Source organism: Grampus griseus (genome assembly GCF_964374135.1).
Source record: "Grampus griseus genome assembly, chromosome: 12".
Classification (NCBI taxonomy): domain Eukaryota; kingdom Metazoa; phylum Chordata; class Mammalia; order Artiodactyla; family Delphinidae; genus Grampus; species Grampus griseus.
In genome coordinates, this window is record NC_139006.1 from 6,173,445 (window position 1) to 6,199,904 (window position 26,460).

General features: G+C 45.8%; 1 protein-coding gene across 1 annotated transcript in view; it reads right to left on the reverse strand.

Moving 5' to 3' along the window:
* DNAH10 (dynein axonemal heavy chain 10) overlaps positions 1-26,433 on the reverse strand; it is a 147,016-nt gene extending 120,583 nt beyond the window's left edge. Inside the window, exons 1-9 of the mRNA XM_082667915.1 lie at positions 26,205-26,433; positions 18,694-18,794; positions 17,468-17,576; positions 12,908-13,023; positions 9,159-9,375; positions 7,417-7,574; positions 6,459-6,689; positions 2,971-3,161; positions 1,643-1,846 (exon numbers count right to left, since the gene is read on the reverse strand). Coding sequence (XP_082524041.1) covers positions 1,643-1,846; positions 2,971-3,161; positions 6,459-6,689; positions 7,417-7,574; positions 9,159-9,375; positions 12,908-13,023; positions 17,468-17,576; positions 18,694-18,794; positions 26,205-26,418 — 1,541 coding nt within the window. The 5' untranslated portion in view covers positions 26,419-26,433. The remainder of the gene's footprint in view (positions 1-1,642; positions 1,847-2,970; positions 3,162-6,458; positions 6,690-7,416; positions 7,575-9,158; positions 9,376-12,907; positions 13,024-17,467; positions 17,577-18,693; positions 18,795-26,204) is intronic.
* Between the last annotated feature and the right edge of the window lie 27 nt (positions 26,434-26,460).

Genomic DNA, 26,460 nt, shown 5'->3' on the forward strand with positions numbered 1-26,460 from the left:
AGTGCATGGCACGTTGTGAGTGCCTGATAAATATTTAGAGAATAAATGAATGGATGGACCTTCATGAGACAAGGGCTGGCTAATTCAACCCATCAGCCACTAAGCCTTGCGGACATTCATTCAAAAGAGAGTGGGATCAGATCAACAGGAAGCCCTGGCAGATAGACGGGCAGTCATTGTGGCCATGGCAGGGATGGCATGGCTTCAGGGGAGAGAAGGTCTCTGACCGCCTTTGAGGAATTCCAACATTTAACGGAAAGACAGAGGGGGAAGATTTTGCAGAAGACACTGAGAAGGCGTGGCCAGAGTCAAAAGAAAACCAAGACATGGAAGCAACCTAAATGTCTATCGACAGAGGAATGGATAAAGAAGATGTGGGGGCTTCCCTGGTGGCGCAGCAGTTGAGAGTCCGCCTGCCGATGCAGGCGACACAGGTTCGTGCCCCGGTCCGGGAAGATCCCACATGCCACGGAGCAGCTGGGCTCGTGAGCCATGGCCGCTGGGCCTGCGCGTCCGGAGCCTGTGCTCCGCAACGGGAGAGGCCACAACAGTGAGAGGCCTGCGTACCGCAAAAAAAAAAAAAGAAGATGTGGTACATATATATACAATGGAATACTACTCAGCCCTAAAAAAGAATGAAATTTTGCCATTTGCAGCCACATGGATGGACTTGGAGGGTATTCTGCTAAATGAAATCAGACAGAGAAAGACAAATACTACATGATAATCATTTACATGTGGAACCTCAAAAATACCACAAACTAGTGACTATATAACAAAAAAGAAACAGACTCACAGAGAACAAACTAGCTGTTACTAGAGGTGGGGAGTAAGAGGTACAAACTGTTAGGTTTAAAATAAGCTACAAGGGGCTTCCCTGGTGGCGCAGTGGTTGAGAGTCCGCCTGCCGATGCAGGGGACACGGGTTCGTGCCCCGGTCCGGGAAGATCCCACATGCCGCGGAGCGGCTGGGCCCGTGAGCCATGGCCGCTGAGCCTGCGCGTCCGGGGCCTCTGTTCTGCAACGGGAGAGGCCACAACAGTGAGAGGCCCGCGTACCACAAAAAAAAATAATAATAAAAAAAATAAGCTACAGGGATATATTGTACAACATGGGGAATATAGCCAATATTTCATAATTATAAATGGAGTATAACCTTTAAAAACTGTGAATCACTATACTGTACGCCTGTAACTTACAGAACATTGTACATCAACTATATTTCAATTTTTTTTTAATTAAAAGATAAAGAAAACCAAGGGGATTCCCTGGCAGTCCAGGGGTTAGGACCCGGCGCTTTCACTGCCGTGGCCCCGGGTTCAATCCCTTGTCGGGGAACTAAGATCCCGCAAGCCTTGCAGTGCAGCCAAAAAAGAAAAGGAAAGGAAAGGAAACCAAAAGCAGGGGGAGAAAGAGGGCTGTCACAAAACTCAAGGGAGAGCTGCAAAGGTCAGGTGTGCTCTGGGACATTCCGGCACATGCTGTCTGCTCTGCAGGCTTTTCTCCTGGCCAGACCCTCTCTGCCTCCCACCTGACACGGAGAGGCCCACTGTCAAAAAGCCAAACTGCCTTCCATCGGGCAAATCCCAGCTCTAACCACCTTTGCATGCATTGAAGAGGACGCCACCACCAAGCCCCCCACCCCACCTGCAGGACGTCGTAGAGATCCTGGCAGATGGTGGCCATGTAATCTGTTCTCTCGAACAGCCGCTTCCGATCAAACTCCCACCGAGCTTCTCTCCCCGAAGCCTCGATCTTGGCCCGGACGTCGAAATAGGCCTTTTTCCACATGTTAAGGGTGTTTCTGGCCTCCAAGATTTTGTGTTGCGCACTCGCTCGGTTTTCTCTGGGAAGCAAAGAGATGCTGTGATGGGCAGGAGGGTCTGAGCCGTAGGGGATCTGAGCCACGCTCCCCGCTCCCCGGGGGAAGCAGGCTTCTAGGGGGACAATTCTAAGCAAAGAGTGGAGCCCCTCTGATGTCATGGTCTCACTGCAGAAACCTTCCCGGGTGAGCTGCTGTTCTGATGAAACTGGCAGGGATGTGATTGGTGGGGTTGCAGGCAGGATTCCAAGCCGCGGCCCAGGCTGACCTTTGATGCAGCTGCCCCAAACTGCAATGTGCAAAGCCTGGTAAGCTTTCTGTTTGAGCTGGAAGGGGAGCAGGTGGCCCTGGGTCCTAAGCCGGAAGCAACAGCGGAGTAAAATGATAATGCTGAGATTTTGGTACCTATTTCACTTATATAGATTGTTTTTCAAGAAAGTTAAAAAAAAATAAAAGGGAATTCCCTGGTGGTCCAGTGGTTAGGACTCCATGCTTCCACTGTAGGGGGCACGGGTTCGTTCGCTGGTTGAGGAACTAAGATCCTGCATGTCGAGCAGCCCGACCAGAAAAAAAAAAAGAAAGTAAAAAAATGATCTGTGTCTCCTTCCACATTTGATCCTCAGAGGCTGTTCCACCTGAGGGGGTCTGGGGTCCAGGAGTAAGGTTCCCTTGGACGATCTGCCTCGGTCTCTCTGAGGATAACCAAGGAAGACGGTCCTGAGTAATCCACACCGTGGAGTATTATTTGGCCATAAAAAGGAATGAAACACCGATGCAAACTACACCATGAATGAACCTTGAAAACATGATGCTGAGGGGGAGGGGCCGGTCATAAAAGACCACGTGTTGTAGGATTCCATGTGCATGAATGTTCAGAAGAGGCGAATCCACAGAGACAGACAGTAGATCAGTGGTTGCCCAGGGCTGGGGGGCTGGGGAGGGTGGGAGTGAGGCTCAAGGGGACAAGATTTCTTTCTGGGACGAAGAAAATATTCTAAAGTCACGGATGGCTGTGGATGCACATCTCTGTGAATATACTAAAAGCATTAAATTGTACTTTTTAAACAGGTGACTTGTATGGTGTGTGAATTATGTTTCGACAAAGTGGTTTCAGATCTTAAGAAAATCACAGTGCCTTTACTTCTTACCTGAACAAAGTCCGAAGATTCACCACTTTGCAGACTCTCTCCGCGATTTCCCAGGCAATGCGCTCCATGAGCGGAATCATCCTCTCGTCTTTATTGTAGTGTCGGGAGATGATCCACACCATCCTCAGGGCACTCATCATGGAGGGGATTGTTTCCAAGACAACGTGAAAGCTGGATCCATGCGTTATGTTCTAGCCGGAGAGGCACATGTAAGAGAGAGAGCAAAGCAAGCCACCTTCGCCTTGGGGCCAACCGTGTAAGAAAGCAAGTAGTGTGCAGGAAATTCCCCTCTTCTTTTTTCTTTCTTTTTTTTTCTTTTCTTTTGTATTTAAAAGGTATTTTAATTAAACGCAAGGGTATTTCTGGGTTTTAGTACTTTCAGGAAAAAATGGGCTTCTGTTTAAGGTCTCTCAACTTAAAAAAAATTTTTTTTGCATCCTTTTTCATATGCTTTTCCATTCTGGTTTATCACAGGATATTGAATAGCGTTCCCTGTGCTGTACAGTAGGACCTTGTTGTTTATCCATTCTGTATACACACAGTTTGCATCTGCTAATCCCAAACCCCCACTCTTACCCTCTCCCCCTTGGCAACCACCAGTCTGTTCTCTATGTCCTGATTTTGTTTGTTTCATAGATAAGTTCATTTGTGTCATATTTTAGATTCCACATATAAGTGATATCGTGGCATTTGTCTTTCTCTTTCTGATTTACCTCACTTAGTATGATAATCTCTAGTTGCATCCATGTTGCTGCAAATGGCATTATTTCATTCCTTTTTATGGCTGAGTAGGACTCCATTGTGTATATGTACCACATTTTCTTTAGCCATTCATCTGTCGATGGACACTTTGGTTGTTTCCATGTCTTGGCTGTTGTGAATAGTGCTGCTATGAACACAGGGGTGCATGTATCTTTTTGAATTATAGTTTTGTCTGGATATATGCCCAGGAGTGGGACTGCTGGATCATATGGTAGCTCTATTTTTAGTTTTCTGAGGAACCTCCATACTGTTTTCCACAGTGGCTACACCAACTTACATTCCCACCAACAGTGTAGGACATTCTTCTTAATTTTAAAAAAGTCCTCGTTATGGGATAAAATGTTTAACAAACAAAAGAAGTTTGAAATAGGTCTGTAGGTGCTGACATGGAAAGATAAGATTTACAATTAAAGTTAATAAAGCAATTTGCAGACATGTATATGAAGTATGGTGTGTATATACATATTATATACATATATAATTATCCTATATTTAGTGGCAAGAGTGCCACTGAATGAATCAAAGCTGGCATTCTAGAGGTGACCTAGAGGTGCCAGTGTTTTCCAGGGTATGTGTCCCCCAGCAGGAAGGGAGATGATTTTGACAGCACTCAAAACTTTTAAAAAATATGGAGACTACCCTGGTGGCGCAGTGGTTAGGAATCTGCCTGCCAATGCAGGGGACGCAGGTTCAATCCCTGGTCCGGGAAGATCCAACATGCCTCGGAGCAACTGGGTCTGTGCGCCACAGCTACTGAGCTTGAGCTCTAGAGCCTGTGAGCCACAACTACTGAGCCTGCGTGCCACAACTACTGAAGCCCGCACGCCTAGAGCCCCCTGCTCCGCAAGAAGAGAAGCCACCGTAATGAAAGGCAGAGGCCTGTGCACTGCAGCAAAGAGTAGCCCCCGCTCACCGCAACCAGAGAAGACCCAATGCAGCCAAAAATAAAATTATTAATTTTTTTAAAAAAATTTTTAAATATCACAAACCATATCAAAAGTCAAATGACACAAGAAAAAAAATTTTAAATATATATATATATATATATATATACACACATACTTATTTTACTGCGTATTAGAAACGACTGGTATATCAAACCCATGACTGCACAGGTATGATTGTTTGAGGCTAAATTACACACACACACACACACGTACAAATTTAAAGTCAACTTAAAGAGGGACTTCCCTGGTGGTCCAGTGGGTGAGAGTCCATGCTCCCAATGCAGGGGGCCCGGGTTCGATCCCTGGTCAGGGAACTAGATCCCACATGCATGCCACAACTAAGAGTTCTCATGCCACAGCTAAGACCTGGCACAGCCAAAATAAGTAAATAAATAAAATACATATTTTTAAAAAGTCAACTTACAGAAAAGTAAGTTTCAGATGCACAGAGGGATGGAAAAATTACAAAAGTGATGCATGAGTGATGTAAGCTTGACTCTCACTGATCTCTGCAAGCCACTCATTTTGCAGAGACGATAAATAAATCTCAGAGAAGGAGATGATGTTGCCACTAACATCAGCTCCATGGCAGATTCCACTTGGACCTCAAGCCCTCAGATTCGATCACTTGTTGTACCACTTATACAGGACCACATAGATCCTTATCCGTGGACCACTCATACAGTTGTTGGACAGTTGCTTCCCTGATACTACTTTTGACGTGCTAAGTGCTTTGCAGTCATAAGTTCATTTGAACCTTCCAGCAACCATTTGAGGTAGGTTCTCTCATGATCCCAGTTTTCCAGAGAAAGAAACAGGCTCAGAGAGGTCACGTATGCAGATGTGGGATACTCGGGACCTGGGCCTGTACCTCTACAGCGCTTCACCACACACATATTAACCCCTCAGCAACACAAACAGGACTTTTACTGGTCTCATTATTGGGACAAGAGTAACGACTCCTGGCCTTGGAATATGGTACTGTGTATGATAAATCAGAGGGGAGGGGAATCCCGAAAAAGGAAATTACACTTGCGCACTGCTGGTGGGAATGTAAAATGGTGCAGTCACTGAGGAAAAGAGTTAAACATAGAATCTTCATAGATGGTTAAACACAGAATTATCAGACAGTTAAACATAGAATCACCAGATGTCCCAGCAATTCTACTCTTGGGTATATGCCCAAACGAACTGAAAGCACAGACTCAAACAAATATCTGTATACCCGTATTCATAGCAGCATTATTCACAATAGCCAAAAGGTGGAAATAACCCAAATGTCCATCAACAGAAGAATGGACAAACAAAATGTGGTGTATACGTACAATGGAATGTTATTGAGCCCTAAAAAGCAATGAGATTCTGACATATAACTACAGCATGGATGAATCTTGAAAACATTATGTTGAGTGAAATAAACCAGACACAGAAGGGCAAAAATGGTATGATTCCATTTCTATGAAATACCTAGAACAGGCAAATTCAGAGAGACAGAAATTAGAAAAGAGGTTACCAAGGGCTGGCGGAAGTCGGAGTTGTTTAAAGGGATGCTGAGTTTATGTTGGGGATGGTGAAAAAGTTCTGCACATAGATAGTGATAAGGGGTACCCAGTTATGCATTTAATGCTACTGAACTCTTACAAGTGGCTGAATAATAAATATCACGTTATATATTTTTTACTACAATTTTTTAAATGCTGAACAAACAAAAGGAAGTTAAATCCGTGTGAAATCTAGTTTACAGAGCTGACTTTCCAAAGTGCAGTGCACCCGGCATACTTTGAAATGACGTTCCACTGTGGAAAGAAACCGCACATTGTCTGAGGCCTCCATGTGCAACTTGAACAATTCAGTTAAGACAGGCTGCAGGTTGGCCACAAGCATAGAATTGGATTCCTTGATCACATCCAAGACTTTTCTGACTACTGGAAGCTTTGTTTGTTCATGGAGTGCACTTAGGGTGGCATTTCTTTCTCGCCAGAATTCAATTTCGGCCAGAGGACCATTACCCTGAGAGATGACAGGAGCACACAAACAGCATCATCATTAGTGGGGAGTCCACACCTGTGGTTGCTCCTCCAGCATCCAGGCCTCTCCTCCCAAACGCTCTAGTTAGGGGCTAATCCATACAAGGACTTCGGGGGTGGGCACTTGACCTAGGATGATCCAATCAGAGTGAAACCTCAGGACTCCAGTCAGGAATGGTAGACACTCCGTCTTTCTCTGGACAAGGTGGTATGTGGATGTGGGGTCAGAAACTATTACCAGTTGCCACCATGAAGGAAACTAGCCTGAGGAGGAAGCCCCCTCAGAGAGGAGTTTGGAACCAAGAGATTAACAGAGCAACACAGCTAGAGTGCCAGAGTCATGATCAAACCATACCTGAATCCAGAATTGCCTCTAGACTTTTCAGTTACAGGAGCCAACAAATCCTCTTTCTTATTTAAGCCAGCTGAGTTGGGTTTCCTGATTGGTTTGGTTTTTCTTATTTTTAGCCCAAACATCCTGACCCATACACAGTATTATCTTTATCAACAGCAGAGAGTCATCTATTAGCACACTAACGTCAGAAAGCCCAAGAATGACATCTTGGGTACGTTTACTTTGATATTTTTAAGGAGGTCACAAAACAGTAAGAAAAGAGGCTAGATCGCTCAGATCCGCAGACTCCTGGCTCGTTCTCGGGATGGCAAACATGAATTGGATCAGGGATCGTCAAAAGCATTGCACACATTACCTGAGGCGTCTTTTTTATCTGGACCTCAAGAGCTACTGATATCTGATTCAACCAGTTTATCACGCACTGCTCCAAAATTTCCACGGTTTCTGGGTCAGCTGCCAGGTCAGACACCTCTCTCTCTACACTGATGCTTGGCATTTCTAACTTGATCTCACCTAGTAGAATAAAAATGGTCAGTCAGCCACTAGTTTGGGGAAAATGATTACAGACAATGTATGTTCCAGTTAATCAGCTGGCTCGTCTCTCCAGACATCAGTATATGGCCTGGTACTTCCCTGTCCTAATATTTCTATATCTCATTCTCTTTCATTAGAATGTAACTAAAACACTTTAGATAATTAGATCACTGCTCCAGTGTTAAGCTCGATCAAAATGATTTAGCTATTTAAGATGAGTTTACAACCTAAGTGATGTCAATTTAAAAATTGAACAAACAGGGACTTCCCTGGTGGTCCAGTGGGTAAGAATCCACCCTCCGATGCAGGTTTGATCCCTGGTCAGGGAACTAAGATCCCACATGCCATGGGGCAGCTAAGCCCACGCGCCGCAACTACTGAGCCTGCGCCCTATACAGCCCGTGCGCCACAACTAGAGAGCCCACATGCTGCAACTACTGAGCCTGCATGCTCTGGAGCCTGCGTACCACAACTAGAGAGTCCACACGCCACAACGAAAGATCCCGTGTGCCGCAATGGAGATCCTGCGTGTTGCAACTAAGACCCAATGCAGCCAAATAAAATAAAATTAAATTAAATTAAAAATTGAACAAACAACCAGAGCTCAACAGATATTCGAGAAAGCCTCCAACATGAAACAGACAGTCCAAGAATAAATCAGAAACAATGACTCCAGAGGAAACTGAGAGAATGTAAAGAACAGACAAAAAAAATGTTTTAATCCCAACTATTAGTCTCAGAGATTTGAGACAACATGGCATCCAGCAAACTAGAACAGAAGTTTGGAATGTATGGAAAAGGTACAATCACAGAATAAGAGGTCTTAAAAATTAAAAAGACGATAGCTGATGTGAAAAGTCTAATCAAAATTTGTGAAGGTAATAGCTGAGGAACTCTTCAGGAAAGTAGAATACACAGACAAAGAGATGGAAAATGCAAGTGAAAAGATAGGAAACAGAATCAACAGCACATATCCAACAGGAATATTAACAAGAGAAAACAAAGACAAATAGTGGAGGAAATTATCAAGAGAATTTTTCATACTGAAAGGCTAGGTCTTCAGACTGAAAATACAGAATGCTTAGCAAACTGAATCTCATAGAGTACTTAGCAAAATGAATGGAAAAAGAACCACCAAAGGTCCATCATTCTCCCTGCCCAAAATGCCCTTGCTCCCCAACTCCACCTACTCCAATGCCTTGCTCATCCTTTCAGATGAGGTCAAATGCTGCCTCCTTCAGGAAGTCCTCTTTGATTCCCCCACCACTTCTCCAATATGGTCTCACTCTTCCAAGCCCTAAAGACCCTAATATCTCTCTCAAGCTCCTTATTCTGCCATAGTTCTTTGGGCACCGGATTATAAGATTCTTGAGGACAAGGATTCGTCATTCTTCATTCCTCTTTGTGTTTCTTACAATGTCCAGCTTGGTGTCTTTCATATCACGAGCAGGTAAACAAGAACGATCATAAATTAAAACAATAAAAAAAACCTCCTGAACTCTAAAATTCTTCTTAAAGTAAACGTATCCTGCTTAACTAAGGAGGAGAAAAATAAAGCCTTACCTTCAAGTTGCTGCATTGTTCTTTGAATATTACTTGCAAATTTCTGGATGTTCATTAAAAATTCATCCCGTATTAATTGAATGCTGTGATATTCTACTGCTTCCCCGGGCATGCTAGGTAGGTCTATGTCGTACTCAGAGGAGTCCAAGACTTCTCCAGATGTGAATCCCAGGCTCGCATCCTTGTGCTGACTGAAGGACAAGGCTGGCAAGAAAACCTGAAAAGCCGAGTTTACGAATCAAATCATTTGTACCATTTTTTTAGATTCCACGTATAAGCGATATCATGTGGTATTTGTCTTTCTCTGTCTGACTTATTTCACTCAGTATGACAATTCCTCGATCCATCCATGTTGCTGCAAATGGCATTATTTCGTTCTTTTTTATGGTTGAGTACAAATGAACTTATTTACAAAACAGAAATAGAGTCACCGATGTAGAAAACAAACTTACGGTTACCAGGGGAGAAAGCAGAGGGAGGAGGGATAAATTGGGAGATTGGGATTGACATATACACACTACTCTATATAAAATAGATAACTAATAAGGACCTACTGTATAGCACAGGGAGGAACTCTTCTCAATACTCTGTAATGACCTATATGAGAAAAGAATCTAAAGGAGTAGATACATGTGTATGTATAACCGAGTCACTGTGCTGTACAGCAGACTAACGCAACACTGTAAATCAACTATACTGTAATAAAAATTTTTTTAAAAAGAAGCAAATCACACGTCATATTCAACAATTCATGCACTTAAGTTGCCTCTGGCTTTGAATACGCGATAATAGAAAGTAACAATACAGTGACAAAGTGAACTACTCCAGCCCGGAGCACAGACCTAAAGAAAGAGAAATTATATTTGACTGAGAATGGCCCAAGGGTAAAGAGTTTGAACCAAGCCTGAGGTGACTACCCAGAAGATAATACTGTATTTCTTTAGCTGCCGCCAGCCACAGGGCAGCTGAGTTAGAAACTATGGCACAGGGAAACGAGAACTGTGTGTTAACCCATCAGCTAAGCTCCAAGTTTGTGTGAAGGTGAAAATAAAGAAGATACTGAGCACGCGGTCTTTGGGAAATTCAGTTGACAGAAGCATGAATTTATGAAATCACTTGAATACAATTACATAACTTACCCTCACATAGAAAGTGATGTACAAATGCCCACAGGTTGGTTGGCTTCTTTGTTTGTTTGGTGGGTTGGTTGGTTGGGTTGGGTTTTGATTTTTAGTTTTGCCCGTTTTTCTTAAAATTTGACACGTCTTTTAAGACTCTTTTAATCTACATGTACTTCCAATTTATTGAAGAACCCAGAATGTTTTGAGTCTCCCAGCTTGGATTTTGCTGACTGCACACTCATGGTAGAACTCAACAAGCTCCTCTTGTCTTTTCCTGCAAATTGGCAGCTGGGTCCAGAGACTGGCTCAGAATCCCTTTGCCAAGACTATTGGTGTTTCTTCTATCAGGAGACAAATAATGTTTGGTTTTTCTCTCTTTTGGGGGGGTTGTTTTTCTGGTTTGGGGGGGTTTTTTGGCCACCCAGTGAGGCATGCAGGATCTTAGTTCCCCAACCAGGGATCGTACCTGTGCCCCCTGCAGTGGAAGTGCAGAGTCCTAACCACTGGACTGCCAAGGAAGTCCTCTCTCTTCCTTTTTTTCTTTTTTTTGATTTTAGCATCCATTGATGTTCAATACCTAGATCCTTCAACACAGTGAGAGCTGCACTACTGAAAGAGTCTCATTCTAAACTTTCTTTTTTAAATAGCTGAAATGCTTTTATAAAGAGACACTTCTCTTATCTACTATTTGATTATCCGGTTCATATAGAGAAGGCAGAATAAATGGTTAGAGCCTTCCCTTTATTTGCCCAATTTTCAAAAATAATAAATTGGCCCCCTTTCATCCTGCCCCCTAGTTTCCCTCTCATCTCATTCTCCTCCTTCTATATCCTCTCCCTTGGTTGTTTCATCCAGTCCCTTGGCTTGACACCATGTCAGTGGCTCCCATTTTGTAAAGGATCTCTCTGGTTGGCATGTGGAGAGTATAGTGTAGGAGCAAAAGCAGAAACTGGGAAATCTATCAGGAGCCAACTGCAACAGTCCCAGCAAAAGACAACATTGAGGTCTTCCTGGCCACCCTATCCAAAATTTCAAAAGCCCTACTTTTACCACCTGCCAACATTTCCTAACCCCCTTCCCAGCTTCATCTTTCTCCTGAACTCCTGTCACTATCTAACACACTGTATATTTTCTCATTGATCTTGTTTAACGTAAATCTTCCTGACTAGGATGTAAGGTCTGTGAGGCACAGACCTTGACTGTGTTGATTACTGCTATAGAATACAGTAAATGCTCAATAAATATTTCTGGAAGAACCCCTTGAGCTCTCCCCTGAGCTCCAGACTTATACGTCCTGCTGCACACCTCAACTTGGATGTCTAGGAGGCATCTCAAGCTTAACATGTGCAAAATAGAGTTCTGGGGTTTTCCTCCAGATCCCTCCACCCCCCCATCTCAGTAATGACCCCCAAATCTCCCTGCTTGTTCAAACACAAATCCTAGGAATCATTCTGGATGCTCTTTTCCTAAACTTCCATATCCAAGTCATCAGCAAGTCCTGTTGGCTCCATGCCCAACATATTTTTTTTTCTTCTTTGCGGTACGCGAGCCTCTCACTGCTGTGGCTTCTCCCGCTGCGGAGCACAGTCTCCGGATGCACAGGCTCAGCGGCCATGGCTCACAGGCCCAGCCGCTCCACGGCATGTGGGATCTTCCCGGACCGGGGCACGATCCCATGTCCCCGGCATCGGCAGGCGGACTCTCAACCACTGCGCCACCAGGGAAGCCCCCCAACATATTCTTGATGCTGTTTGCTTCCCGCTCCCTCCCCTGACTGATTTCCGGAGCCTAAACAACCATCATCCACCACTTGGACGTTTCCACGGCCTGCTATTAGGTCTACTGGTCCCATACGCTCTTGCCGCTGCATATGTTGTTCACACAACAGCCAGAAGAAAAATGCAAGCCAGATCATTTTATTGCCATGCTTCAAACCTACCTTCCTCTCCAAACTTCCCTCACTACTCTCCAGCTGCACTGGTCATCCTTCTGTGTCTGGAGCAAGCTAAGTCTGCTCCTGCCTCAGGACCTTTGCATGTGCTGTTTTCTCTGCCCAGGATGCTCTTCCTGCAGATCCTCACGTTTGATGCCTTCACCTCATTCCCCCCTCAATTCAATGCCACTTCCTCAGAGGGGTCTTTCCTGACCACCTCAGTCCCACCCTATTACATATCCCTAATAACTTATCATTAGTGAACAAGGCTGCTTATGGGCTATTTTATTGGTTGTCTATAAAGAAAGCTCCGATCTCACCTCCCCAGCAAGGTCGTCCCTTACCACCACCCCCTGCACACACACACACACACACACACATATACACACACACACACATATACACACACACGCATGAACAGGTCATTTCTATCACATTACTAGGGTTTATTTTCCTAATGCCACCTGTCACTACCTGATATTTTCCAGTTTATGTGTTGGTGTTTGGTGTCCTTCCCCCAGTATAACCTCCCATAGCACAGGGCTGTCATCTGTCCTGCTCACTGCTCCACTGTCCTCAGGGCCCATGACAGCACCTGGAATCTAAGAGCTGCTGACCACCTCTTTGTGGAATCAATGAATTAGATGGCCTTACTCTTAAACAGTGCTGAGATTCTTTTTTCCGTCCGTACTTACCTGACATATAATATCCTTCAGGAGACCAAGCACATGTGAATTTATAATTCCATACTCCAGTGTTTGGGGCATAATTTCCATAGCTTCCTTCATGTCTGTCGCCTCAGAGATGGTCTCTAAACAGGAACAGATTTGGGGAATGAAACGAGGAGGGAAGTGGACACAGATAACATTTCCAAGTGTACAGGAACCAGCTCCTCCTTCACAAGTAACTACAAAGGAATCTTCCAGGCACAGGTCAGGATACGCGCTCATTGAGAAACAAAAGCAACACCCAGGAGCCACACACATGAGCTGATCTAGTTGGAGCGTCTACAGCTGAACAAGGATAGAAACACTTTGGATTTTCTAGAAACGTTTCTTGGGCTCCTTGCTTGCTCTGTCTCCCCACTCCCAGCCATGCCTCCCCAATTCATCACGAAAGTACCTTTCAAGTCACGGGCTTTTGGGGGGTCTTTTTGTTGTTTTTTTCTTTATTTTTTGGCCACACCGCACAGCTTGCAGGACCTTAGCTCCCCGACCAGGTGTCAAACCCGGGCCCCGGCAGTGAGAGCACAGAGTCCTAACCACTGGACCACCAGGGAATTCCCAAGTCATGTGGTTTTAAAAGACAAGTTTGGGAACAGTCTACCTCTCGGCCAGGTTTTCTTTGATGTGCACTCCCTCCCTCCCCGTCTCCCCACCGGCCCCCTGATCAAAAAATCAGTCAGCACCAGTCAGCTCGGTAGACACTTTAAAGGTCCCTTGGACCCTTCTCTCAATCTAACTGGGAAACACAGCAAACATATCAACTGCAATTATTTCACAAGCTTCAGTCTACATGCCTTTCCCAGCATCTGTGTAGACGCGCACTCTTCTTTGCCTAATAGGTTTCTATCAGATGCTTCTTTACTGAAATAAATTTACTTAAAGGGAAACTGTAAAAACTAAGTATGAAAAAAGAAAGAAAGCTTGACATCAGTGAAAGATAACTGTAAAAAAAATATGATGAGAGTAAACAGTAATAAAGTCGGGGTAAATGCCGTTCCCGCCCCGCCCAAAGCTGATTATTGTTGTTACAGTAAGTCCCCTACATACGAACCTTCAGGTGGAGAATTTTCAAAGGTGCAAAACGTGCATCTGGTTCCAGCAAGGAACCGGAACCAGTGCCATCAGCGTCAGGCGTGAGTGACATTGCAGCTCGCCCTCCGTCCCCTATTGCTGACGATCCTTCAGCTCTACCATCTCCCACCCCCCTCCCTCCTCCAGTCAGTAACTCTTCCTGCCTGTTCACTCGATGCCAGCCCCCGTGTGCCAGCTGTTGTACTGCACTACTGTACTTTTCAAGGGTACAGATTAAAACTGCTTTCTTTATTTTTTGTGTTTGTTTATGTATTATTTGCGTGAAAAGTATTATAAACCTATTACAGTGCAGTACTATACAGCCAATCGTGTTAGTTGGGTACCTAGGCTAACCTTGTTGGACTTACGAACCAACCGGACTTACGAACGTGCTCTCAGAACGGAACTCATTCGTATGTAGGGGACTTACTGTATTGGGTTGTGATTACTGTTAAAAGGGAAGCATTGGGCTCCCCTGGTGGCGCAGTGGTTAAGAATCCGCCTGCCAATGCAGGAGACACGGATTCGTGGTCCAGGAAGATCCCACATGCCGCGGAGCAGCTAAGTCCCTGTGCCACAACTACTGAACCCCATACGCCTAGAGCCCGTGCTCCGCAACAAGAGAAGCCACCGCAATGAGAAGCCCGCGCACCGCAACGAAGTGTAGCCCCCGCTCACCACAACTAGAGAAAGCCCACGCACAGCAACGAAGACCCAGTGCAGCCAAAAATAAATAAATAAATAAATTTTAAAAAGGGAGGGCTTCCCTGGTGGTGCAGTGGTTGAGAGTCCGCCTGCTGATGCAGGGGACACAGGTTCGTGCCCCAGTCTGGGAAGATCCCACATGCCGCGGAGCGGCTGGGCCCGTGAGCCATGGCCGCTGAGCCTGCGCGTCCAGAGCCTGTGCTCTGCAATGGGAGAGGCCACAGCAGTGAGAGGCCCGTGTACCGCAAAAAAAACTAAAAAATAAAAAAATAAATAAAAAAGGGAAACACTGAGCTGAGATTGGCCCCTCCCCAGACAAGAACTGTAACGGGAGTAGCTGTTTAATACTGAGCCTCTATCTGTCATCTTTCTTCTTATTCCCACTCACTTGGGAAGAACGAATTACAGAAGCTCAGAGCTTAGCGGTGAGGTCGTGATCCAAAGGGCCATCAAAGTTCAAAAAAGGAAAAGAAAAGCAACAGAATGTTGTTCTAGAATTTAGGGTATGCTATGCACAGGTTGGGAGGTAGAGGCAACGGCAGAAGAAATGGGGGAAGCGCAGTCAGAGAGAGCGGAGAGTCAGCCTGGATGGAATACGGCAAGAGGAAGAGCAAAGGGTCAGAAGAGACCAGAGAACAATCACTTGGGCAATGCAGTGGGAATGCACAGCGGGAACATCCAGCCAAGAAGCTACCCTGAAGGATGAACTTGGCTTCTGAGTGGCACCTCTGTCTAAAATCACACAGCCGAGGGAAGAGATATGGGAACACATGTATATGTATAACTGATTCACTTTGTTATAAAGCAGAAACTAACACACATTTTAAAGCAATTATACTCCAATAAAGATGTAAAAAAATAAATAAAATAAAATCACACAGCCGGGACTTCCCTGGCGGTCCAGTGGTTAAGACTGGGCTTGCAATGCAGGGGGTGCAGATTCGATCCCTGGTTGGAGAGTTAAGATCCCACCTGCCACGAGGCACAGCCAAAACGTTAAAAAAAAATGAAATAAAATAAAATCACACAGCAACGTGGAGAAAGCCCACCAAAACTCGTCTTATAACTCAGGGTGACGTCATTTTGAATCTTCCTCTAATTGTTATAAATAGAACTAAGATGACATCAATACAGTCAATTCTCATTATTTGCAGTACTTATGTTCTATGAGGTCACCACGAACACAGAATTAGTGGATGCTGAGCCATTGTTCCTACAGGAAATATGGGTCTAGGTTCCTGTGAACCTCTGGTCACATTTTCATCAACCATCAATATAAGCAGACCTCGGAGGTACTGTGGTTTCGATTCCAGATCACAGTAAAGCAAATATCGCAATAAAGCTAGTCACACGGATTTTTTGGTTTCCCAGTGCAAAAGTATGTTTACACTACGCTGTAGTCTATTAACTGTGCAATAGCATTATGTCTAAAAAAAACAATGTATATACCTTAATTTAAAAATACTTTATTGCTGGGAATTCCCTGGCGGTCCAGTGGTGAGGGTTCCGCGCTTCCACTGCAGGGGGCACGGGTTTGATCCCTGGTCAGGGAACTACAATGCCACATGCCGTGTGGCACAGCCAAAAATGAAAGAAAAGAAAAACTTTATTGCTAAAAACTGCTAACCATCGTCTGAGCCTTCAGTGCATCCTAGGAGTAACTTCAAAGATCACTGATCACAGATCACCATCATGAATATAATAAATAATGAAAAAGTTTGAAATATTGAGAGAATCACCAAAATGTGACGCAGAGACACAAAGTGAGCAAATACCGTTGGAAAAATGGCCCTGATGGACTTGCTCCACACAGGGTTGCCACCAACCTTCAGTTTGTAAAAAAAAAAAAAAAAAATGCAGTATCTGCGAAGCGCAATAAAATGAGGTCTGCCTGTATATAACCTTCCTTATGTGTGTTTCCGTTTAAAGACAACTTATTTAACATTACTGTTGATTCACTAACATTGAACTCATGGCCAACAGCCCCATCACTCACGTCTGAACGAAGCTTACGTTAACACACGAGTTTTCTCTGCCAGGCACGTCACAGCCTCCCTGTTCTCTGAGCACTAGCCAGGGCTTCAGCACCTTCCTTGGGGACATTTTTCCCCCCCCTTGGGGACACTTTAAACAGCGAAATCACCCAAAACCCCCACAAAAATTAGAAAACTGTGGTACTAAACAGAGCACGATAAAGACACTTGTTTATAGCATTCAATGAAATAAGAAGGCAGTGCACGGCCTTGCCTGACCTCAGCTGGGTCCATGAGTGTTGGGTGACTCAAATTTTCCCCACTCTGTATGTGTCCTTAAATGACCATGAAAGCATCGAAATACTGATTGGGAGTTATAAAAATTTTGAGTGAGTCGGTGAATTTGCAAATATGGAATCCGTGAACAATGAGGATTGACAGTACTGATAAAAAAGCTATCTTCTCGGGCTTCCCTGGTGGCGCAGTGGTTGAGAGTCCGCCTGCCGATGCAGGGGACACGGGTTCATGCCCTGGTCCGGGAAGATCCTACGTGTCGCGGAGCAGCTGGGCCCGTGAGCCATGGCCGCTGAGCCTGCACGTCCGGAGCCTGTGCTCCGCAACGGGAGAGGCCACAGCAGTGAGAGGCCCGTGTACCGCAAAAAAAAAAAAAAAAAAAAAAATCTATCTTCTCAAGGACATGTAAAAATTAAAGAGTCTCAGACATATACACACGCACATGCACGCACACCCACACTCACACACGCTCATGCTGGAAAGATACCTTTTGTATTTCTGAGAAAATATACCACATTCTCGTTCAGAAACTCCTCAGGAACAGGAGTACAAAGCACATGGAGATATGTCTTTTCCACGGTTTGCTTAACAGTTTTCTGAAACACGGGGAACAAAAAAGTCATGAGGAGATACAACCGTGCATCCAAATCCCCTAATATTCACGTACACCTGAGCTCTCCACTCCACACACTGCTGAGCTCATTTCCCAGCAGACCACACACAGGAGCTGAAATTCACCCAGATGCTGAACTCTAAGCCTGACTCTTTCACCAACCGGCCACTGCAGCTACACTTGAATAAAGTGACCTGGGAAATGTCCAGATCGAGCTTTTCTGGGCCACAAATTGCAACAAACCTGTTCTGAATTCAGGTATTTTGTGGGGAGGCATATTCACAGAGCAGCTGAACCTAATTGCATTTAGCACGGCTCAGGCCAAATGTCTACATCCTAACGTTATGCTCCCTCCCTGGGATCTGTGCAGTAAATGGTTAACTCAGCAGGCCTGGGCTGTCCAAACCCTGCACATTCCAACGGTTCTCAAGACTAGCCCGGAACCAGCTCCTGGGTGACAACCTCTAAGCTTTTGGAACATCCTGGCTGATCTGAGCATCTCTGTATACCTGGGGCCTTGGCTCATGCTGCAGAGTTTATACTAACAACGTGATTTATGCTGAATGCCCGTCTTTGTTTGCCTGGGGCCCCGGGTCACACCGCATCCGTTTGTCCTCTGGGGCAGCCGGGGGGCACTGCAGACTAACTGTGGGCACTTCACACCTACGTGATTGACCCCCATAAAAACCCTGAACACCAAGGCTTGGGTGACCCCCCTGATTGGCACAATGTCCTGCGTGTTGTCACACATGGCTCCTGCGAGAATGAATGCTGTCCTTGAAGCCCCACTTGGAAAGGACGACTTGTGCCTATTTTCTCCTGGACTCTGCCCTGTGTGCCTTGTTCTCTGTTGATACTCATCTGCATCCTTTCACTGAAATAAACTATAACCATGAGTATAAAAGCCTTCCTGGGTCCTGTGAGTCATTGTGGCAAATCATTCAATCCGAGGGTGATCTCAGGGACGCCCAGACACAGGATTCTATCATCTCCACTCCAATGCAATACACTCCTTGTATGAGCTGTGGCGGTTACCCAGACTCATCCGAGGGCGTGAAATTCCCATTACCCCACCCAAGAGGAGAAAGAGCCGTGCGTACTTTGACATGGGGGTTCTCTACCCTCTCTGGGTCCATTTCTTCATCCTCTAGGCCGGTGGAAGGCTGAGGTACGGAGTACGTTCTCAGCTGCAAATTCTTAGCTGCAAAACATGATTCAATGCGTGAGATGAAATACTTGGAAAATGAGGTTTCCTACCGTCAAGACCAGACCTGCATCTTGGACAACAGCATATTTCATTCAGTCGGCGTGTTATCAAAAAGCTGAATGTCCATTTCTCACAAACGAATCCTACTGAAGCCTTGACTTACGTTATCATTAGGAGAGTGGTGCTGCAGTTTTGAAGGGTCCTCAGTCGGAAATTTAACATGTGCGTGTGTGCATGTGTGCGTGTGTGTGCGTGTTCCAGCTACAGGGTCCAATGAGTGACTTCTCTGAGATTTTTACTTAGAAGGGGGGGTTTACCCTTAGGATGAGACTTAGAGTTAACATGTTAGCATCTACTCCTTTTTCACTATAAAACTTGAAACGGATGGGGGATGGAAAGAAAAGTAATCTAAATAAAATGAACGTATGTACACCTTGCAAGTCTACGGTTATCGATGTGGACCTGGAAACCTCATAGCCGGCCAGGCACAGCCCTGAGAGCTGCTGACGAAGCCTGCAGAGAAGGGGGAGCTTTCCCCAACTGTGTGGCTCTTCCGTCGGAAGGCACTGGACAAAGTCAGTGAGACCCTGGAATCAAATCAACACGTGGGGTCGGAATCCGCTCTGCAACGGGTTTTCTCATCCATAAACTGGGACAATAACATCTACTGGGTCAGACTCAGGAGGACTCGATTATAGGTTGGCTGAGTGTCGGGCACGCTGGCTGGCAGAGGAAACAGTCTGCGGCTGGGAGAAGCAGCCTTATTACAGCAAGAGCAACAGCCTGGACTCAAAACTACACTGATGAGTGTACTCAATGCCACCGAGCTGTATGCTTAGAAATGGTTAAAATGGTATTTCATGTTACATGTGTTTTACCACGATAAAAAGAAAAGAGAAAAGAAAAAAATACACTTGGAAGGAACGTTAATTTGCTGTGTCAGAGAAGAGTTTCCTGACCTTTTCCTCAAGCAGCCTCCTCTTTTCCAAGTCTTTCCTGATCACGGATTTATTGGTGCCAAAGCAGGAAGCCATCAGTAAACATGGCTGTGGCCCTCATGACCACCATCTGTCTTAGCAAAATCCAAACTAGACAAGTCTCAGTAAGAATGGATGGTCAGGCTTCCCTGGTGGCGCAGTGGCTGAGAGTCCGCCTGCCGATGCAGGGGACGCGGGTTCGTACCCCGGTCCGGGAAGATCCCACATGCCGTGGAGCGGCTGGGCCCGTGAGCCATGGCCGCTGAGCCTGCGCGTCCGGGACCACAGCAGTGAGAGGCCCGCGTACCGCAAAAAAAAAAAAAAAAAACAATGGATGGTCTGTATTTCTAAACCTGTAGTTCTCCCTCTCCCCTCCCCCAATCTGTACTAGGGAGGGGATTATTTTGTGGTTAAAAATAAATTCTTCTGAAAAAACTAAGATGACTATAGGAAACACTGCACATCGCCCCAATCCTTTTTCCCCTCTGGTTTTCAAATACTCAGGATCTTGGTAAAGTGCGGTACCTAACCCACAGCTTCTGCTGTTGTAAGTGAAGGTGAGTTACGGGAGAAAGGGGGCTGTTTAGCTCTGCTGGCGACGTGATGGTCTGGAGCAGGGTTTCAATCTCAGCACTTCCGGCACTTGGGGCTGGATCATTCTGTGTTGTAGGGCCAGACCTGAGCATCGTAGGACGTTTGGCAGCATCCCTGGCCTCAACCCATGAGATGCCAGAAGCCCCTGCCCTCCAGTTGTGACAACCAAAAATGTCTCCAGACATCACCAAAGGCCCCTGGGGGCCAAAATCACCCCTGGTTGAGAACGCAGCCCAGGGCCAACGCAGGTAGCCACGGCTGCTTCATCACTACAGGAAAGTAACTCAAAGCCTGCAGGGGACCGAGTGTCACGGCCCAGCCAGGAGTGTCACAGCAACCTCTCTAATGTAGACATTTCAATTCCTTAGCAGCAAAAGCCTTGACTCGCGCCTCTGATTCGCCCAAAGAAATGGCATCTATAGCTGGCACAGTGGCAGCCTTCTCTACATAGCCCACACCGTGCGCTCTTGGCTGAGCTGTCGGAGACACTGCCGTACAAGCCTGGGTGTTTTTATGTTATGTGCTGTTCTGCGTGGAAGAGTGCCACCCCCCCGCCCCGATTCGTGTCCACCCAGAACCTCAGAATGTGACCGTATTTGGAAGCGGTGTCTTTGCAGATATAATTAGTTGAGATGAGGTCTGATAAAAGAAACGTTCACATACTGAGATACAGAGAAGTCGTTCTGGCTTCTACATGAGTTCACTTGGATTTGATGCTAATTTAAATAGCTTGTATGTGGCCTATCAGACCGACATTGTACATCTGCTTTAATTATTAAAGAAAAGGGCGCACTGACCAGAAGTAAAGAATGTCCACGTTGAAAATAAAGATTATAGAGTTTCAGATGTAGAAAATAAACGTATGGTTACCGGGGGCGTGAGGGAGGGAGGGATAAACTGGGAGACTGGGATTGACACATACACACTACTATACATAAAACAGATAACTCATAAGGACCTGCGGTAGAGCACAGGGAACTCGACTCAGTACTCTGTAATGGCCTATAGGGGAAAAGAATCTAAAAAGGAGTGGATATACGTGTTTGTATAACAGATTAACTTTGCTGTACAGCAGAAACTAACACGACATTGTAAATCAATTATACCCCAATAAAAATTTTTTTTTTAATAAATAAAAAATAAAGATTAAAAGCCTCCCTTCCTGGGACACCAATGCTGGTCCTCCCTTGATAATACGACTCCTTTCCCAGGTGCCAAGGCCTTGCTGTATGTGCTGTGCATGTACGTGCTGGTCTGTTGTTTCGTTTGTTTGTTTTTTGAAACCTTGAAGAAAGGTTTCCTGACTTGTTTAATGTTCTTTGTTCTGACAAGATATAAAACTGTGCTGAAAACCCTGCTTCTCCAGAGCAGCTTCTCAGAGTAACATGGGAAGCTGGCCCCCAGGCCGTAGTCCTCAGTTTGGCTCGAATAAAAATCTTTTCTATTCTTATTATTGAGTGTTTATTATTTTCGTCAACAGGTCATAGTGGAGAGGGGGGTCCCTGACTCCAATGACTGGTGCTGTTATGAGAGAAAGGAGGTGATTCTCACACACACACACACACACACACACACACACACACACACACAATATAAAAACACATACACATATATACACACATGTATACACACATGTATACACACAAATACACAAATTCACACGCAAATACACGCGTACACATGCGTGCATGTACACACATGCATGCATATACACATACATGCATACACACATGCGCACGCACACATACACACACACACACACACACACACACACACACACAGGGCAGACAGCCATGTGACGACAGAGGCATAGATTGGAGGGATGTGTCTACAAGCCAAGGAACATCAAGGAAGCCTACAGCCACCAGAAACTGGGAAAGGCCAGGAAGGATCCGGCCCCAGGGCCTGCCCACACCTTGATTTTGAACTTGTAGCCTCGGGCACTGCCTCCTTCAAGGCAGTGCTGTTGTTCTAAGCCCCCCAGTCTGTGGTCCTTGGTTATGGCAGCCCCAGGTAGTTAATAATGAACCTATGCACACCCAGCACTTTCTCCTTGTACTTCTTACCAAGTCGCAGCTTCACAAAAGTAAAAAGCAGAAACTGATTCTCGTCTGGGCACGCGGACCCCTCCCCGCGGTGCCGCTCACCCCCAATTCCAGACCTGATGCTCTATCCGCCGACTGGGTCTCTTCTTCCTCTTCTTCCTCCTCAGACGGGCCAGGAACCTCGCCGTCTTTATAGCCACATAAAGCAAAAGAAACAAAAAAAAACATAATTGTTCCACTGCTCTCCTTGGCACTGAGGGTTGGTCCGTGGCCCCGGGAGAGTCGTGCCTATTACAGTCGGCTGGAGGAGGTCATCGAGAAGACAGGACCGCTGCCCGACCTGCGAGCTGACCCCGGGCAATCGGAGGCCCCTTGCCCCTGCCCTGTCCTGGGGATGTCCACCCTGCCCACCATGCCCACCGTGGAAGCCATTTCAAGAATGCACCTGGAGAGATCAGGTGTGGCTGAGATTGCCAGACAGTGTGGGTGCCTGAACCCCGGGAAGGCCTCTCTATAAACTCTTAGATGCCGGCGGGAGGGCAGTGATCTCGGCCAGCCACGCCCAAGACCGCCACCTACTGATCCGGAGTGGCTGGCTGCCTCTTTCTCTGGTCTCTCCTTGCCCTCCGTGTATGGGGGTGGTTTGCGAACCAACACACAGTCCCACAGAAACATCCCAGTTACTGGAAACAGCCTTAAGGGACATGAAAGAAAGATCTGTGCAAATTCTCCATGAGATGAAGGACACAGGATGATCACATAGTTACAAGCACCCCAAAGAAATATAAATGACCATCATGCATAAAAAAAGAGGCTCAACTCCACTAATTATGATACAAATGTACATGAGAAGGAGGAAGTGCATCCACCTTTCATCTGTGGGGTTGGCAAAAATTTTAACGGTAATACCCAATGTTGGCAAGGATGTTGGCAAACGGACACCTCATCACCGTTGCCAGGTGTGGAGTGGGAGGGCCATCCTAGAGAGCAGTTTGGCAGGACCCATCCAAACTGTAAATGCACACACCCGCCAAGCCCACAGTTCCACTTTTAGAAATCTCTCCCACAAAATACCGCAAGAGCACAAAGGTAGACGCACATCGTGACGTGTGTAAAATAAAACACTGTGGAAAGATAAGTGTCCATTCATTAGGGAATGGATAAATAAAATATGGTACATCTATAAAGTTACATAGATCTATAGGTACTGACATGAAAAATTCTGCAAGATATCTTTGAGGGAGGAACAGTCACAACATACTACATAAAGAGTGATCTTATTTATGATTTCAGGAACTCTATATATATCTCTACATATTATCATTATATACATACCATTATCTGGAAAGATATAAATGATGATAGACAGATAGACAGACAGATAGATCTGAGAAGAGCTCTGGCAGGATATACACCAAACTACCACTAGTGGTTACCTATAGGAATGGGAACAGGGCTGAGGGAAGAGTAAAGGATTATTTTTTCACTTTTTATTTTCTGTGTTTCTAAATTCTATGTTATGTGAATTTTTAAGAGAACATCTTTCAGTAATACTTACTGGAAGTAAGTATTAATTACTTAATACCGTGTAATTTTTAAATTACTGTGTAATTTTGCAATTTCTAAAAATTACTGTGTAAAAATGTAAGCAAGTTATCAAGTGATATGGACAGGATGGTTCCATTTTGTTATTTCAAGAAACAACACATGCTTAGCTATTAGAACAGCATCTTGGACTAGCTGCTGCTGGTCTAGACACCCCTCTTTCCTCAAGACCACCCTGCCAGCATCTGTCTCCATTCAAATAATTTTTAACTAGGAGCAGAGAGAAGTCTTGACCAGGGGAGAGGCAGAAATAGAGAGAAAAGAGGGATGAAGGGACATGCATTGACCCCACTCCAGGTCCTCTGGACAAACCAGAGACCCCATAAAGGATCCAATAAAACTGACCAAGGGTCTTTGTGAGTCTGCAGGCTTAATAAGCAGAGGGTGAGTGACAACTTGAAACTCAGAGCTGGAGAGGAGGTCCCGTCTCCCCACCTCTGTCCAGAACCCAACCCCCAACACTCAACACCATTCTAGTGCCCCCAGGAGCAGTAGCTTTGAGTTTCTGGGGACGGCATCCTCAGCAGGGAATACATTGCCATTCTCAAGATGTGAGGACAGTGAGAAGACCCAGAAAAGGAGGGGAAGAACGTTGGGGTGGGCTGAGGGGTGGGTTAGAGACAGACCAGGAACAGACATAGTGCTCGGGGGATTTCCGAGGACGCTTTGGAGGAATTAAGCAGGGGGACCCTCGGAAGCGAGACTATAATCTCCTTTCACATAGAACAGGGGCATCCTGCCAGGAGACACTGGGCTGAACATGTGGTAGTATACACAGCACAGAAAACAGCCACGAACTATTAACAGAAGCCCTCAGAGGTCACAAGAAGTCCAAGTTGCATTCATTTCTTAGGGTCTTGGTATATATATATATATATATATATATATATATATATATATATATATATATATATGTTCAAGTATACAAAATCAGGGTTACTGAAATATGGTACATGTAAAAGTCAATCCTGTTAGTGTATCAGAATTTCACTTGGTGATCATGAGAGTCTAAATTCAAGGTCCTATTATAATGTAACATCCAGGTCCAAAGGTCTTCCGGGGAAGGGAGGGGGGGATAGAATTAGATTCCAAATGTTACAAGGGTCATCTCTCTGGGTGTCATTTGCAATTTGTTATTGTTTATGGGCTTGGATTTTTCTACAGTGAATATGTGTATTATTTTGTGCAAAGAATGTACATTTAAAATAAATGTGCCTACGGCCTTTTAAGAAAAAAAAACTTCTGCCTGGCTCTGCCATCCCACCCTGTGAAAGGTCCTGGAGGGGATCCAGAAGCCTCGTGAAGATGTGACACTAGCACAGGAGACTGACATTGATGGGACACATCACACAAACCCGGTCCGTGACAGCTGCACTGACACTGGTGTTCCTACTGGGAGAGAACTTGTGTGTCTCTCAATCTCCTTTCTGAGTGTCCCCTGCACTCTGTCCTGTCTCCCCCTCCCCCCACCCCAGGCTGTCTCTGTGTCCCTGGGCTGGACCGGCCACCTCCACAGAAGGTTCTGGGAATCAGTCACTGTCATTATTTTTATTTAAAATGCTAAATTGTTCAACATAAACGTTTAAATCTAATGTAATCTTTTTAAATTGTTTTAAAAAATTGTTTTGGTGTTACTTTACAGTAGCACGTCGGGAGCCTGGGAAGATAGGAAGGGGCACTCTCCTCCACCTCTAGGAGACCCTGTCACCATCTGAGAGAGTGAGGATGAACTGACCCTCTCAGCCCCTGGGCCGTTTCTCTATCGGTCTGTGAGACGTCGTTGGACAGCGACACATATTCTTCTGAGTCTTTACTATGTGACCTGTGTGGATGAGCTAGTTAACCCTCTCTGTGCCACAGCTTGCTCATCTGTAAAATGGGATAACAATACACCCACTTCATGGGATTAGTAGCTGATATACGCATTTGGAACTGTACCTGGCACAGAGTAAGCGCTAAATGAGTGTTTGTTGTGATTATTCACTCAAGGTCTGACTTTCCAAGTGGGCTTGTCCAGTTCACCCAGTGCCTGGACTGTGCCTGCACACGGTGGGCGACAATAAGCATTTGCGGAATGCACGTGAGGCCAAGAGCGGGGTGGGCGGGGGTCTGCAGTCCCCGCGGTGGTGAGGTGGGAAACGGGGCAGGAGGGGGCGCGGCGGGAGGGCGGCCGCGGGGCTCACCGATCTCCACCTCCACTTCCTCGGGCACCACCTTGCGGTAGAAGAAGAGAGTCGAGGCGCCCTCCTCGTCGCTGGTCTGGTTGAGGAAGTGCAGGATGAGGTCCTCGACCTCGCCGTCGTTGCGGTTCAGCAACTCCTCGAAGATCTGGGGGTCTGTGATGCCGAAGGCGGTGTACACTCGGTCACGCATCCACAGCACCCGTAGGTCGTCCATGGCGCCGCAGAGCTGGCAGCACCGGGCTCAGGGAGTGTAGCG